General features: G+C 35.5%; 1 protein-coding gene across 1 annotated transcript in view; it reads left to right on the top strand.

Moving 5' to 3' along the window:
- CFAP54 (cilia and flagella associated protein 54) overlaps positions 1-17203 on the top strand; it is a 108149-nt gene that overhangs the window by 40659 nt on the left and 50287 nt on the right. Inside the window, exons 25-36 of the mRNA XM_069853649.1 lie at positions 1279-1426; positions 2390-2545; positions 4846-4968; positions 7078-7221; positions 8540-8636; positions 11602-11691; positions 12402-12528; positions 13463-13572; positions 14143-14147; positions 14494-14633; positions 16216-16446; positions 16871-17007. Coding sequence (XP_069709750.1) covers positions 1279-1426; positions 2390-2545; positions 4846-4968; positions 7078-7221; positions 8540-8636; positions 11602-11691; positions 12402-12528; positions 13463-13572; positions 14143-14147; positions 14494-14633; positions 16216-16446; positions 16871-17007 — 1508 coding nt within the window. The remainder of the gene's footprint in view (positions 1-1278; positions 1427-2389; positions 2546-4845; positions 4969-7077; positions 7222-8539; positions 8637-11601; positions 11692-12401; positions 12529-13462; positions 13573-14142; positions 14148-14493; positions 14634-16215; positions 16447-16870; positions 17008-17203) is intronic.

Below are 17203 nucleotides of genomic sequence, written 5' to 3'. Positions count from 1 at the left end.
GGAATGTGTGTTAGTAGTTCCTGAATGTTTCAAGAATTAAAGAGAAATAAAGAAACAAAGATGTTTGTTTCAAGAAATAGATATTAGAGGGACTTCCTAAAAGTTTGGTCATAAGACTTCCATTTCCACTTTACAGACAGAATAAGCAGTAATCAGCTATTCTGATTTATTTATTTTTATATTACTTCATGGAAAGGGTTGCCAAGAGTTGGAACAGGTTGCCCAGGGAAGTGGTTGAGTCACTGTCCCCAGAGTTATTTAAAACACGGGTAGATATGGCGCTTAGGGACATGGTTTAGTGGTGAACTTGGCAGTTTTAGGTTTATGGTTGGACTTGATGACCTTAAATGTCTTTTCCAACCTAGTATGTTCTGTGATTCTGCGTGTTTCTGTTCTACACCTGTCCCTGGCCCAGGCAACAAGGCAGGAATGTAAGTCTGTTTACTGTACATTTTTTTTACTTGTTTTTCATTACTTTTTCCCTAATTATTTTCTTTAAATTACTTGGACTAGCTTCATAGTACGTTGTATGTAAAAGAGACAGTAGAGGGAGCTGGAAGGAAAGGAAACCTTATTTCCAGCTGGGAGCCCTGTTGACAACTTGGCGATTTCAAGTGTTTGAATGTGTCTATTCTTTCTTCTTGAGTGTCAATCTTTTAGGGAATAGAAGTGAAGAGAAGGAGGAATTTACTTCTTATACTTTAGAATCACGGGAATTTTTGTGTAACAAAAATATTAAAAAAATATAACATGGACAAATGCCCCCTGCCCCCAGGGAAGAAAACAAAATAGCCGACAGAAGAAAAGAGATTATTTTGAGACTTGTAATACAAGACATCAGTCATGAAAAGGAGTCTCTTACTAATACTTAGTAATGGACTTCGTAACTGCATGTGTCATTGTCAGAATACAGAAAAATAACGTGTAAAAGTTGACAGTTAAAATAAGTTAACTGTATCATCCCACATTTTCAAGGACAGCTTAAAGTAAGTTTCACTGGATTAGGTGAAACAGCTAAGGAAAAGCTGTCTTCGGACAGTAGAAGGTGAACAACAGTTGGAAAATGAGTCTTACCCCTTTTATGAATCTTTTATCTTTGAAATGTTAAGCAATTTTTTTCAGTTTACATGTAAATTTTGTTTCTAGAAGTAGCTACAGTAATCCCTTTTGTCCATCATTTTAAAATTATTGCATGTTAATGTAGTGCAATTTCAGGCATGAGATATCTGAATAATCATTGACATGCTTTTACTATTCTTTTGCTTTTTGATTTTGTAGGTTACGTTTTGAAGCTGTATCTCAGACTTCTCCTATCACCTTGCACCTCTTTCTGAGAAATTTATTTGCTATTTGTGATAGTAGTGTCATGGAAGGAGCACTCTTCTGTGATTCCATCTCTTCCAGTGAGACGCTTTATAAGGAACAAGTATGTGTGGCTTAAAATAGTATACAGGACTGGATTTTGCTTTTTTGATCAGCTGTGTTCCATCACTGCAAGATAAACATTGCAATGTATTAATCCTATTTACAGAATCCTTCAGTTTCTGTGAGTTATCTGATCTTCCTTTCTGAAGTATATTAGAAGTTGTTGGTTAATTTGTATCCTGGTGGAAAGTTGGTTGCTGAATTAGTTGCTGTCTAATTCAAAATCCACTGTTTCCAGCTGAGGATGGATTTTCCTTGACTTTGGTAGACTATAATTTAAGAAAGAAGTATAATCATTGTTAATTTTGTTCTGCTAAGAAGCACCCTGGATTTTTAATTTTAAACATTTGTGCTATTTAATACATATATTTTCATTAATATTGAACTTCTAACAGGGTTTCATGGTTTTAAAATACTGTTTCTTTTATCTTATTTCAAACTTTCTTATAGCATAATAAACATGCTACCTACACAAAAAACCTTTTTATTTGGATAGTCAAGCTTTCCTTCCTGCATTATTACATGCCTATTCCACTCTTCCTTGCTGACATATTTGTCTCATAAAAATGGGAACAGTGACTCAAACCTAGTGACTTTACTGGATCTGCTCACACATTCAAGGACTGCAGCAGATAACTGGAAGGGAAAGAAAGGAATTCTTATGCTCCTCTTACCTAGTCTGAGAACGTAGCATAGAAAATTTCCATTCCACACAGTATGAAGTTGTTAATCAGGCTTTGTAAATTAAATGGATACATTCAGAGGGCCCAGTTAGGTCAAGAACAATTATTTCCTTTAGTATTATTAATTATGTTGCCTTTGTTTATATACGTCTAACAGCTGTCAATGTAAATTAATTTTTAAACTTTTATCTTACTCGTTGCTTACATGGCTTTTTAAACTGCATTATCATTTATCTCCTTTCACTGATTTAAAAAAAACAGGATATGTTTTTCTTTTACAGGTTTCTAGATTAGCAGAATGTGAAAGAATGACTGTGGCCATTGAACTTAGCAATTGGTTGAATGATGCAAGTTATACCCTGCAGTCTGTTGTACAATGTTATGGTCTCCTTGCTCCAATTATTTATCACAAGATTTCTTCAGTGCCAGTAGCTCAGGTGAGAGCATTTTAAGACAAAGCAGCTTACATCCTGTCATGATAGTGATTCAAGTTAAACCAATAATGGATTATACAGTGGGAGAGCTAAATATCTGGGCTTTGAGTTCTTAGTAGCTGATGAAAGAAAAGACTTTTATGGTTTTATGTGTTCCCAATGCATATATATTCAGTGTCAGCCACACAGATTCTGCACTCAGATGTGCTAAAGTAACTGCACGTTGTAGTTTGAGGTAAATTAGAGTCAGTTCTGTGCCTAACTGAGTTGCTGTAAGTAACTTCATTTCTCTGAAAACTAACTGCGTGTTTCTGAGACAGTGTTCTTCTCTAAAGTGGTAACACAGGGCATTGTTATGCAAAAAGGCTGATGCTTATACTTAACCAAGGCCATCCTCAAGCTGGCAGAAAAGGGCTGCACCTGCGAGGAGGGACCAATAGGGCAAGTGGTCCTAAACTGACCAACAGAGTATTCCATCCCACGTACGTCATACTTGGTATAAAGGTGAGAGATCATGAGGGTCTCTCTCTCTTCTGTGATGGCCATCGTCCAGCGAAGATCTCGTCTGTCTAGTTGCTTCTTATCCCAGATCCATGCATTCCTGCATCCAGTTCCTGATCTCAGGTCCCTCCTAGCCACGGACCCATTCCCTCGTGTCTGCTCTGCAGCATTTCTGGTGGCATATAGTCATCAAAGGGTCACGGTGCAATCTCATATATTTGTTATATTTTATTACTTTCTAATTATTTTCATTGTTATCATTATCATTTCATTAAAGATGCAGTTCTAGTTTCTAACCCGTAAGTCCTTTTCATCTTCCTTTTCATCAAGGCAGGGAGGGGATTTTGCTTTGGAAGCTCAACTGCACTGTTTTAAGCTGCAGAAATTTGGCTGGGTGTGGCTAAACTGTGACACTGTGTAAACTATAGTAGAATCTACAATGTAACTTCTACTTGAATGCTATTTGCAGGTGGCAATTTTGAGGAATGAAAAGCGGCATTTGCCTATGGCTTTTTTTGGAATGTTTGCTTCATATACAGTTTTCTTTTCTTCTTAGAAAACGGAAAACTACTCAATGTTTTGATAATGCAGTCTTTAGTTTTCAGACATGTGCTCCTTTCCAAAAGCAAGCACCTTGTCTTTGAAAACAGAATACCTCAAACTTTCCCTGCCACTTCTGAAACAGCAGATATATTTTTTACATTCAGGAAGGATACACTAGAAACGTGCAACTTACCTGTGTAATTAAGTAATTATATCAGGGAGCAGCAGTAAGAGCAGGTTCATTCTACCACGAGGAATGAGGTGACTTCAGTGCAGGCAAGGCACAGACTCTAGACAGAGTAGGGTGTTGGTAAGAGGATCCACTGAGAGTCCAGAGAAGGTGAAGTTGTTGGGCTAGCCCAGGGTCCATTCAGGAGAAAAAGTCAGGAAATGCAGGAGCTGGACCCACAGGTTGGAGACAAGACTATGGCCCAGGTCCAAGGTGCATCCAGGAGGCAAAACTGAAGACCAGCATATCACTACCTGCTCAAGCATGGACTGAAGGCTTGTGTCTGAGCTTAACTGGGCCTCCAGGACAGGTGTGAGAGAAGGCCCTATGTGAGGCAGGCTCTTCAGGGAATGACTATTGAGGCACTTAGGGCCCTGAGAAGATTTTAGGAATGTTTTGGAAAAAAATATCTATTTACATACAGGGTTAGCCTCTTGCTCAAGAATCACAGAATCAGTTTGGTTTGGAAGGGACCTTAAAGATCATCCAGTTCCAACCCCCCTGCGATGGGCAGAGCACTAGATCAGGCTGCCCAAGGTCCCATCCAACCTGTCCTTGAACACCTTGAGGGATGGGGCAGCCACAACTTCCGTGGGCAACGTGTTCCCATCATTGCCAAGTTGTTTGCTATGATGAGTTGGAAGCATTTTTCTTTCATTTAAAACTCTGACCAGCTCGATACATTTTTAAGTAGCCCTCTACCAGGAGGTAGAGTGAGAGTCACCTCACTGAATTAAGTATTCTTTGATTTCATGTTAATTGAATCAGCAGAAGTATCCATCATGTATCTGTAATTTAGCATTGGTGATTTTATGTGAACAAGTCATTTATTCAAAGGGCTGTGGTTGAAATCTTGACACTGTTCAGTTCAATGAAAATTTTATTATTGTTTCTTTAGAGCTGACATTTCATCCTATCCATTAGACTTCAAAGTATTTTTAAAGTTCACCATCAAATAAAATAGGTTGTAGAAAGGTACCAGCTTGTGTGTTGCAGACTCCAAACTTTGTTTTAACCCTTGTATTTATAGATCCTCATTAAGTGCTTGGCTGTCCTTCAAGAAATTCCAAGTGCTGCTTTGCAGAGGAGGCAGGCAGGATGTTATGAGAGTATTCAGCATATGATAGCTTGTGCTTCATTTTATACAGCAAAGGTATGTTGTGTGTTATTGTGCTTATGGCTTGGTTGAAGATATACCTCTTGTCATTTAGAGAAAAAAAAATGATTCAGTAAGCTGGCCTTCAGAATGGCTTCTTAGAGATATAGCATTCTTAAATAGTAAAGCTATAGAAATACAGACTGTAATTATTAGTCTATGACATGAAATCTGTATTTTACATAATTGTGTGTATTTTCACATTTAAGGTAGTATTATTTTCCATAAGGCCTGTATGTAATAAATATTGCAAATTTAGAAGTTTATTTCTGCAAATAGACCGTATTTGTAGTTTTAATCAGATTAGCATATCTATTTATTTGCTAATTTTCCATATTTGTAGTTTTAAACAGATTAGCCCATCTGGTTTGTTTGCTAATTAGTTACAAGACTTTATACTGTTTAGTTCCGCACGCTGGCAGGAACACAAACGCCTTGACTTTCAACCATAATACATACCTGTAGATCACATTTATGATTCAGATACTCAGTCTATTTCATGAGATAAGGACAAACATGGTACTGATAGGATTTTTTCCCCAGTTATACAGCCATGCTAGAGTTAAATATCTGTCATCATAAAAGTATGGTGCTCAAAAAGTCAGCTTTCCTCTAGCTTTGAGTACACCTCAGCTAAGAGCTCATATTGAAGCTGTGCTGATGCTTTGAGGGATTTCCCTGTGTATGATGCCTCACCCCAGTCTTTATAGCAGCAGGATCTCTGTGCTTACCTCACAAAACCAGATCAGTGTCAAATATCCTTAAAAGTGTGCTGCAAGAGGAATGGGGTTTCATTCTTTCTATAAAGATGAGCACTCAAGTGCCTTAGAGTTGTCATTTTCTTTGTATTAATCGGTTATGTCATGGCTGTGAGGGCAGTGTCAGAGCACAGTGAGGGCTGGGGAGCCAGGAGCCGAGGGCAACACCACGGCTGGCAGGACAGCACCTGGCACTCAGGTTCAACCAGGAGTCCAGATCACTGGGTGAGTTTGAGGTAATGAGACAAGTCTGAGCTGAAGCTGGGAAGTCAATCTGCAGGTCAGGATCAAGTCTGGTGAGGGTAGCTAGAGCCACACACAACCCAGCAGGCTGGTCCATCATGATGGAAGCAGTCTGAGGTCAAGCTGAGAAGTCAGTCCATGGGTCAGGTGTCCAGAGCCATGGACCCTTTGCCAGGTTCAGACATGGCTTGGAGCATGATGGAGACCAACATTCCTGCCCCATAAGAGCTGGCAGGGGCTGTAGGCTCTGAGCTGAAAGGAAGCTCCTGTCTCTGGGGGGGAGTGCCAAGGTGGAGGCTGTCAAGACCAGTAAAGCCTACTAGGAATGCTGAAACCTTGATATAATGTTTATTTGTTGTTGGATTGCCCAGCTGAATAACTGTCTGCTTTTACTGCTAAGGTTTTTTTTCCCTTAGAGATAGCACTTCAACAGAACAGCAATACAGAATAGCAAACAGAATAAGCGAATTGCAAATGCTTCTGATTAATCCATGTCATATAGTTTTCTGTTGAGCTACAGTCAAGCCATGTACTGTACTTATCCTGAAGTAATCTATACATTTATTTTGTGTATCCCAAAGACAAACATCCTAACATGAATTTACCTTGAATATAGTAGAAGCACTTAGGGCTTCAGAGGTCTATCTAAAGAAGATAAAGCCATCTAAAAACTTTCCCTACGCAGCTCATTTATAAATTTCATCATTTTGAAAACAAATTTCACCACTCCTTTCACTAATACAGTCAGGATTTTCAAATCTGCATTTGATACCAGAAGGGTAAATGAGGGTCATTTAGTTACCTTTTATATTCTTTGATAGCAGTACTGCTTGAGAACAGGGAGATGTCAATCACAGCAGTAGATACTCTGGTTAAATCTTTCTCTTCTCTGAGCAATAGTTTAAACAGAATTAGAACACAAAATATCTGCAAGTACAATTATTTTACAGGTCTATAAACCTGTTTTCTTATGAAAAGAAACTTAAGTATTGAGTAATTAATTTCTATTTATAATATTCATGCATTTTGACAATTATAAGTAGACAATAATGAAATATTACATATTATGAAAAACAAAATTATATAACTGATGATTCTTTAATAGGTATTACGTTTGTGGAAAGAATATGAACTAGCAGTAATTGTTGTTAACTATGGGAAAAAATTGTTGGATTCCTCTCCAAAAACCTCACCCTGCCTGTCAGGAGCTATGAAAGCAGAAGAAACAGACACTAAAAAAAAAGTTAAGGTAGTTGCTCTGATCTTTACTTTTCCTTTTCTCTAAATACTATATGCTATTATTTTGAAGACTATATTTATTATTTTTTTGTTTTACAAGTGGTTGTATGGAATAAGAATTTCCTTGTAGAATAAGAGTTCCCAGAGTACAGCTGAGAAGCTTCTATTTAATTGTAGCTGTCTTTGTTAAGACCATTTGCAGACTGCAGTTGGTACAGGGTCTCATCTTGTTGAACTGGAGAGAGGCTAGCAATATTATAGTTCAGAGCCATGAGGATCTTGCAGGTATTTATACAAATATCCTTGACTGATTTTCACATATAGTTTCCAGGAATGCCTTTTTAGACATAAAAAATGAATTGTATAAGTAAGCAAGGGCAAAAATATCCTAAATATTGTAGAAACTTAGCATCTCATTTTGTGCAGCAGCTGCTTGAAACTGAGTTATAATAAGACAATAGCTTTGGAATTGTTTAGACTGAAAAATATTTCTCAGTGGAGCAAGAATTTTCAGCCTCAAAAATCTTAATACTTAAAAAGAGGTGCAGCAGGTTGTGAGGATATACTGCTACTTAAAATAAGAGTAAAGTGTTGATTGTCCATACTTTTCTGTCCATTTTTTGCTTTAAGTAATTTTATAAGGGATATTACTGGAGACGAGATTTGTAAAAGAGGTAAGAAAGCAGAAATAATGAGAGGAAGCAGTGTAAGCATGAAATGAGATATTAAAGAGAGGGACAAAAAGCCAGTCAGTTTTCAGGGAAGAATTTCTGTAAGAAAATTTGTAGGACAATGATCGGATCCAGGACAAAATTTTCTTAGTTGTTTATTGCTGGGTTTGTGCTAGCTGCTCCCAGCTTCGTATTGAGAAAGAGAAAGGAATCTAAGATCACAGGAACAATACAGTGTCTTGAGCAAAGCAAGGCTGACTGAAAATTGCATTTTCACTGAAGTAAAAAAAATAATAATCTTTTTTAAAGAGGAAGATTTTGATTTCTGTAGGCAGTAAATAATCTAAAAAAGATGCTTTTTTTCTGGAAATTTTTTTTCTCTAAAAATTTACTTGGTGGCTGAGCAACTCCACGCTCCCTTGGAGATCAATCAAGAATGAATCATGGCCAGGTTTTTGAAGCTGTACTAAAAAAATTATCAATCAATTCATCAATAATTTATCATCAATTTTATTTCATTTGTAAAGTAAGAGAGTATTGATGAAATTATCAGAGACAGAATTAGGAGGCATGGGATCTAACTTGAACTCCAGTATTGACCTTCTGATTTTAGTTAGGTAAAGCTAAGTTTTCATAACTAAGTATTGGATATTTCAGACCACTTCTGCAAAGACATCCCATTTAGCTGCAGTGGAAAAAGCAAAAGAAAATCTAAGTGCTCTTGAATTAAATCTTCTCAGACTAACAAAACCAGGTGAGTGCACTATTAAAACACTTCCTGTCTTTTTCTATGGAATTTTCTATGGTTTATTTGTAAAAATATTGTAAAAACTACTTGCCTAAGAAGTACTTTTATTTCATATATCTTACAAGATAAATCATCCAAAATCATAATTTCAGTGATCTTACTTATACCTGGTAGTGATGTATATTATGAGTTTTAGTAACATTTTTCACCATTTCCACCAGGACAACCATTTGTTCTTAGAAAACAATGTTAATTTTTATTCTGTTCTGCAAATATATGTGCTTTCCCAATCTGTGTAAAATTGGATCTATGTTATTTAGGCTTGCTTTATCTTCCTAAATCAGAAAAGGCAGTGGCAAAACACACTGTCCATTTATAGCATGTCTTACTGTCCTACCAGTGCTATCAGTAATGGCCACTGCAGGAAATTTTAGTAGAGAAAAGGCCTCTTGAAGAAAGTTAACAGAAATAGTAATTTTTGTGAAGGAATTTCTTGTATACTAGCATTTAACTATGTTGTGACTCAGGAATGAATATATAAGCTTTAATATATCTTAGGGCCTGGGTTAAACACAAGAATTCTCAGGCTAATAGTTGTGCCAAAGTTAGGTGAATTAATAAGTTGGACTTATAATGAAAATTTGATTAGAACTGAAAATGCAGAGCTACTACTGATTTTTTTTTCCATTAAATTTACATGGCATCTTGTAATCTTTGGTGCCTGGATAGAATTACAGAACAGTTTAGGTTGTAAGGCATTTATTCCAACCTCTTGCTCAAAACAAGTGCAATTGGATCAGATTGCTCTGTGACTTGTCCGATCAAGTTTTGAACCTCTCTGAAGAAAGAGATTTTACAACCCTTATGACAACCTGTTCAATAGTTGACCACCCTCATGGTTAAAAAAGTTTTTTTATACCTATTTGGAATTTTCTGATTTCCAACTAGTGTCTGTTGCCTCTTGTGCTATCAGTGAGAACAGTCTGTCTCCACGTTCTCCATTCCTTCTGTTACATTGGCATTGACTCCTCTTAGCCTTCTCTTCTTAAGACTGAATGAACCAAATTCTTTTAGCCTCTTCTTGCTTTGTCATGCACTCTAGCTCCTTATCACCTTGGTGGCTTTTCACTGGACTTACTCCAGTATGTCAGTGTCTTGTACTGTAGTGCCCAAAACAAACCAGTAATCTGGATGTGGTCTCACAACGGCCAAATAGAAGTGAATAATCACTTCCCTTGACCTGCTGTCTATGCTGTTTCTAATACAGCCCAGTGTGCAACTGGTGTTTGCTGCAAGGGCATGCTGCTGACTCATTTTGTGGTAATTGTCCATCACCTGTGTATTATAAATTTGTCATACAAAAAAAAAAGTATTTTTGTAATAAATAGGACAAAAACAGTGAAGCAAATTACATTCATCTGTGGACTGCTCCTTCAGTTTTTCCTGCTGACATTGGTGCCTACTTTCCTTCAAAATAAATGAATTCTTTAAGTTAATTGAAAATTGCTTCAATTATGTAATAAAATTATGCTCTATCCTTACTTTATAGAAAGTGGAATTCATGGGTTGATCAGTTAGAGAAGAATGCATTTTCAGTACTTGGTAGCTGAAGTCTGCTCTGTTGCTAAAACAATACATTTGTCAATGAGTTTCAGGATAAAAATTGAAGAGGAGTCTTTTGATGAGGCCATGCAAAACAAGTAACAAAGTTTACAGCTGTCCTTGGAAATAGTAGGAGTATAAGTGATTTAGGACAACATGCACACTTGTAGGGTATGCTGTTAAAAATATTTTGGAAAAGTTCCTGTAGGAAGCCCTTATAAGTGCATCAATGCTAAGCATTTAATTGTTGATTGTCTATGAGAAAAAAAGGAAAAGACCTGAATCTGCCTTTTTCTTAAGAAATTGAGTAAACCAAAATATTTTCGACACAGTACAATTTAAATTCTGAAATTTCAAATGTTTTCCCGTTTTAAAAATTTTGGGATGCATTCTTTGTGAAAATACTAATTTGAAGCAACATTTTGTCTTAACTTGTCAAATAGGAGAGGGAGCTAATAATGAATGTAACTTGTCCTAAAGAGAATGTAAAAGAAAATCTGCTTGTCCTGCTGGCTGTCCTGTTTACTTGGGCGTTATTTGCATTCAACAGACTTCAACTGACTGCTGCCACTGGAGGGTGTAGCTATTGATCCACTATCACAACTGGTTGTTACAGACTGCATTTTTAGCCTTACTTTTTGTCAGGGACTAGTTGCATTGATCTTTTCAACCGCAGAACGCTGCCTGTGCACAAAAATGTGGGTCATGTTTCTTTATTAAGGCAAAATAGCAACTAGCACACACAATATTGTGGGGCTCATCAGATTCTAATGTGAATATGTTTAACTCTCAGATGCTTGAATACAAATTATTCTTCTCATACATACATTATGTATACTATGGACATCTCTATATGATATATTATTTTTAGAATATAAATATTTATATTTGTATAAATGTATTTATACATTTATGTAACGGAAGAAAAATACTTTGCCTACTTATCCTGTTCATATACTGAGCGTGTATATAAGCAGTAGTCACTAGCACCATCAAGTGCTCAGTTCATGCTTTGTATCTTCAAATACCATTTTTGGACAAGTCCTCACTGCACATCTTCCTCCACAGATCATTTCTATGGATTTTTGTTAGACCTCTGATGAACTCCAGACATCCTGCTCATTAGTCTAGTTGCTGGAAGTTCATCAGTCACATCTGTAAGCTCTTCATTATTTAGAGCGGCACAGCTACTTATGTTAGAAGAAAAGAACAAGCTTTAGAATTTCTCTCCGGATAGCAGTGAGAGATTTAAAAGCAAACTCTGTGCTAAAGAAAGATTTTTGTAGTCTTCACTTACAATTCCAGGTAGAGTTTCTATTGTACACTATCACTGCTTGTCATAATGGATTTGATTTGGTTATTGATGTAGCTCGTGGATCAGAGCTTACAGGACAAGAAGATTCTTTGTTCCTCTACCCTGTAATTTCATGTTGGACATCAAGCAGTGCTTACCAAGAAGGTAGGATAATTGGTGCTTATTTTAATTGTAAAGGGTTCTTTACTTTAGAAAACTGTCAGTAAAGCAATCTACTTCTTGCTTGGATTAAGCTCTTGGAAGCTTCTCTTCATTTTGTTCACTTATACAAAATCAAGTAAAACATAGCTCAAATAAGTTCTTAATATAGTCACATTTAGAAGTGTATGAAATAACTGCAATTAATTATTTTAGATGTTGATGTTAATTATATAAAATATGAATAAAAAATTTGAAAATGTTTATTTTCTAATAAACTTGAAAATTAGCTCATTTTAAAAAACTTCTTCAAGTTTTCAAAGATTGTTTGTGTGGAATGTGCTTTTTAAATTGAGATACCTTCTTTCCACATTAAATTATGTTACTCCAAGGGAATTTCACAAAAGTCTGAGTACATCTGCATTTTTTGAAATAGGATTTAAGATTCTGCTATTTGGCCTTTGCCAGTGCCTTATTTTTTTGGATAATGATGTTCAATATAATGATGGAGCCCAGCCTGTAAAATTAATACAGCTTTCAGATAGAATAAATACTTTTTTATTCCTTGATGATAAAAAATGCCTTTTCTTCATCAGCATGCAACATGACATAAACATGTGCTGGGAGAGATACATGGATGTAATTATAGCTGAATTCAGAAACCTGTTACAGCATAAATACAATAAATGTGTTCTTAATTTGTTTCTTTATTGCAGTGATGAAATTCAAAGAGACACCACGCTTTCTTGAGTTCTTTGTTAAACTTTTGCACAGAATCCTGAATGAAGAGATGTTTCAATGTGTTCTGGAGTGGGCAGGTGATGTGGAAGCTTACTTGAAAAGGTAGATCTCTGTTACAGTAGTAGTGAATAACTACTGTTTTGGTTTATCAGTGTCACATTTACAGCAGAAACTGTAAATTGTAGTTGGTAGGAGTCCCATCTACAGCCATTTCCATGGCTCCTGATCTGCAGAAGTTCCATTAACACTGGATTATATAGCTACAGAAAGTATTGTCTTGTGAGCTCATTGTACATGGAAGCTCCTCCCCTGGCTCTGTCTGTTTAAAACTCCTGTCTATCATTAGCCATTTCTAGGATTTTCTTTTTTACAGACACCACTTTGTAATGTGGCCATTTGCCACATTATTATGTGGCAGTGGGATAACTTAGAATATACTGAGTTACATCAAGAACAAACTGATCAAGGCCTACTGTAATGTCTGAAAAAAATTCTATACTGGAAAGATAAGTGGAATCAAATTGAGGACATTAACCTAAAAGGGTCCCAAAGAAATTTAACTATAATTTTTTTTAAAAATGCACATCAGTATTTCTAAAATATGAAAGGTAAATAATCAATGAAAAGGAGATATATATTCTAGAGAAGAGGAATTGCTGTTACAAAAGACCAAAAGAATTGTATGTGGAGAAGTTCTTTGTAGAATTCCAGAGTAGAATTATGGTAATGAAGAAAACTGGTTTGTTTTACTAGGAAGTAAAACAGGAGTTAGGTGCATTAGGAAGTTAGGAAGCTAGGAAGGTGCGATACTTGTTACCTATAAATTCAGATTTCTATAATAAACCTCAAAAATGAGCATGCCTTCTTTTTCAAAGGGGAAGAAGAAAAAAACTGCTGAATTCCCATTGAAATAGGAATTACATGTGGTCTACCTGTTCCCAAAGATAACACTTTAACTACAAAAAGAGTTTAGTAACTTTAACTATGGAAAGAATTTAACATGATGATGATGATTTTAACGTTACTAATTTATTAGGAGGAATGACCACTTTGTGTATGGAATTTCAACAGAAGAAAAAGGTTCTTCCACACAGCCAGAAGGCACAGATAGAAGAAATACAGGAGATGAAGAGTTTCAGAAAGTGAGTTTTACTTTTAAAGGGTCATGTATGTCTTTAACTGGGTGACAATACCATAAGCACCAAGTTAAATTTTTAAAAGCTGTCTCAAAAACCTGAGCCAGAGACATGCATAATTTCTAAAATCTGAGATACAAACTCTAGTCCTCAGCTCACCTCTGCACCTCTAGAGATGAAAAGTTGGCATGGGATTTATCTGAAAGACCAACAATTGTGAAGTATTTGAGCTGAGTCAGAGCAACGCACTCCAAAATCAATGAAAGCTTGTCTTTCACCAGCTTCCTTTAGAGAAAACAATATGTTAATAGAGAATGCCTTGGGTACCATCACATTAAGAAAAGGAGATCTATTGAAGCCTTTTTGTACAAAATGTTGTACTTACACTTTTTCATGAGTAACTCCTTGTGCAGATATTCCAGTTGCACAGTAAGCCTTTTTGTTCAGAATTATTTTTAGAATAATTTTTTTTCTTTTATTGGTAGGTAAGAATAATCTTAATGGATTTGTATTTCTTTGGAGGAAGAGTTTTCTTGCTCATAACCCTCTAGTAATGCTGCTGGCATCTGAGATAGATTAGGGAAAGTGCTTTCTGTCTCAGTTTTTACATTGCAAAGTTTTACTATTTATAATAACAGGAAAAGAAGTATCACTATTTTTGAGATGAAAAACTGTGATGTGGGAAAGAAAATATTTGGGGATCTGGCTGGCTTCTTAGTGTCAGGCATTTGACAAATACCTTCCAGAAAAACTGTAAAGCTTTCTGGAATATTATTTTTTTCCTGTCTTATTTTGACAAACTGTTCCAGAATTTATTCTCTTTTCTGTTCCTGCATAATCCAAATTGCTGTATACCTCAAGTAACTGATAATGTAGGTATAAATAGTATTTGAAGTGTATTTAAGATTTGCTTGGAATGTTTTTTTTTGAGACCTCATCTTTAAAGAAGCCAAAGGCATCAACTTCAAAGAAACCAGGAAAAGAAGCCTTGAGTCCTAATCAAAAAAGACAGACTCTTAGACAGTATTTAATGAAAAATCCAAACATAATGACATCTCCAGAAGCAGAAAGGTAAATGCAAATAAGTTGTCAGGTTCATATGCAGAACCAAAATACTTTGACTGAAATTTAGTTAACAATTAAGAGTATTTAAAAACTTTCTTTTCTATGAAAGGGATTAATTTGTTCACAGTTCACTCAGTTTTCTGTTTTAGTTTGATATAAAACTGGCTTCCACTCAAGAGAACAAAATCTGTCTCATTTCTGTTTCAGAGAATAGCTGTTGAAAATTTTGAAGTCTTTGTATTGATAATCAAAGACTATATTTCAATTGTATTAGTTTGAATATGTTTGTAGAAATGCTATGTTAATATGCATTCTATAATGCTTTTCAGACTGTGTTAGGGAGCTTACCTGTTAGAAATCAAATAAATAATATTTGTTTGTTCCTGATGTTCAGGTAGTTTCAGAGTGATTTTTATCATCCTTTCACTAGTCTTCTTGGATTATCTGTTCTGTAGCTTTCACAAAACTATTTCTTGATAGAAAAAATAGAAATTCATTCTCCTCTCCTTTTGGGAGATAATTATATATATATTTGGTTAACTTGCTAATAATACTACCTTCTGATCTAAAAGAATTTGCAGTATTCATTACCTTGTGCTTTGGTCACTTACACTTCCAGCAATTATAAAACAGAAAACTAGAACTATCTGAATGTAGGCAATCACATAATTGATTCTGGAAGTGTTTTAAATAATGAGCCTCAAAAAAGTCTTCCATATGCTGTCCTCTAAATATTTACCTAAGCTGTCAAATTTTCCTGCTTGACAACCTCCCCCAGCTTGACATGACTTTCGTGGCTTTTAGTGGAAGAGGGGATTTTTAACTTATCCTGAGCTTTTTTTCTTTTTCAGCTACTTTTTTTGTATGCACATAATTATATTGCTGTATAATATAATAATCATTGGAGATGGTATACGGTTCTTCCCAGCTTTAAAAGTGGAAAACAGGCAGAAAAATGATTTAGATTTATAAAGGGTTTAGTTTACAGTTTATAAAACAGGAAAAATGAGATTTGTTTTGACTACAGCATGGTATGTGTGCCAGGTAATACAGAATTGTTTGACCTGGCAGAGAAGCATAAAAAAAAATCTATGACTGGAAAATAAAGCCAGACATCCACATTTGAAATAGAATGTTTTCTTCACATTGAGGATAATTAGCTACCAAAACACAGCAATAAAAAGAATGATCCAGATTTACAGTGTAATAGTAGACCCTCCATCTCCTGAACAGACTGTGTGAAACACATTGTGTTTGCTGTAATAATCTGTTTGGATGATTTAGATACAAATAACTTCAAACACAGAGCTAAACTTTTCTAAGTGCTAAGACAAATATCTTACGGAATTTTGTAAATTATAAGGTAGTATTTACTGTGTGTTAAGTGCACTTAAGGAGGAAAAGTACAATTGCTTTTCTTGACTCTAGCAAAAATCCTCTTGCTAGAAATACGTCGTATGCTTCTGAGTTAATACAAGTCTGTGGATATGCAATGGGATACTTCTGTGGGATCTTTATCATGATTTTCTTTTCTAGAGCTTCAGGAAAACAGTTTCATTTTTTTGCTACTTCATATACTTTGATTTAGGAAATGGAAGGAAGAGTTGCAAAAAGTAGCTCATCACAGCTTAGTGGTACTTCTGAAACCAATTGTCAGTAATTACTTAAACCGAAAGATGTTTCATCAAACATGTCTTGAAGAGTTGCCCTGGAGGTCTCAGATGAATATCTATCTGGCAATTGCACACTACAACTTATTTAAAAAGGAACTGGAAGAGCAATATAACATTGGAATTTGTGGTTCACAGCAACTGGACAGGTATATTTTACTGCATTTTCAGTGACTGCTGTTAATGTATATTATTGTGTTATTTCCATTAATGCGAACATTGAATTACAAAGTCATCAATCAGTTTGTCATGTGAAGACTTCGTCTTCCAAATGCAAATTAACTTTTACTATGAAAAAGGTATTGTTTTCCATCACATGGAAGGCATCTTGCATATTTTTGGTTGCTCAATTGACTGATCAGATGAAAGTTTGGAAATATGTTATACTATGCTATTTTTTGCTTCCTTATAACTTTTGGCTGTCATTCACCATTTCTGAATCCTAAAGCTCCTGAAAAGCAATCAAAACTTACTTTTGAGAAATTGAATTTTGTGTGTCTGTATATAAAAATTCTTTTTAATATCATGTCTGCGTTTTTTTTTGTTCTTTCTTCTTTTTCTTCCATTCTGCAGTTATAATATTTTGGATCCTGAAATATTCTCATTAAGTAATTCTGGCACTGTAGTGGTAAGAGGAGCTGTAGAGAATAACATGAGAACACCAACTCCTTCTGGCATTAAAAAGTCAGGAATGACCGAAAACCAAACTTGTAAGAACATTTAATGGGGACACAACTGGAATCAGTTTCAACTTACCTTACTTTCTCTTAATTTCTGTCCTGACCTCTATCATTAGTTCTCCACATTGCCTTTGGAAAAGCACTAATGCCAATATAAAGTTTCTGGGTTTCAGAAGTGTCCTCTATATTTTCTTTTTTTTTGGCATAAGTAGTATAAAAGAAGTCC

The sequence above is a fragment of the Phaenicophaeus curvirostris genome, chromosome 1 (assembly GCF_032191515.1).
Source record: "Phaenicophaeus curvirostris isolate KB17595 chromosome 1, BPBGC_Pcur_1.0, whole genome shotgun sequence".
NCBI lineage: Eukaryota > Metazoa > Chordata > Aves > Cuculiformes > Cuculidae > Phaenicophaeus > Phaenicophaeus curvirostris.
The sequence above is the reverse complement of the archived record's forward strand: the minus strand, read 5'-3'. Positions and strand labels throughout refer to the sequence as shown.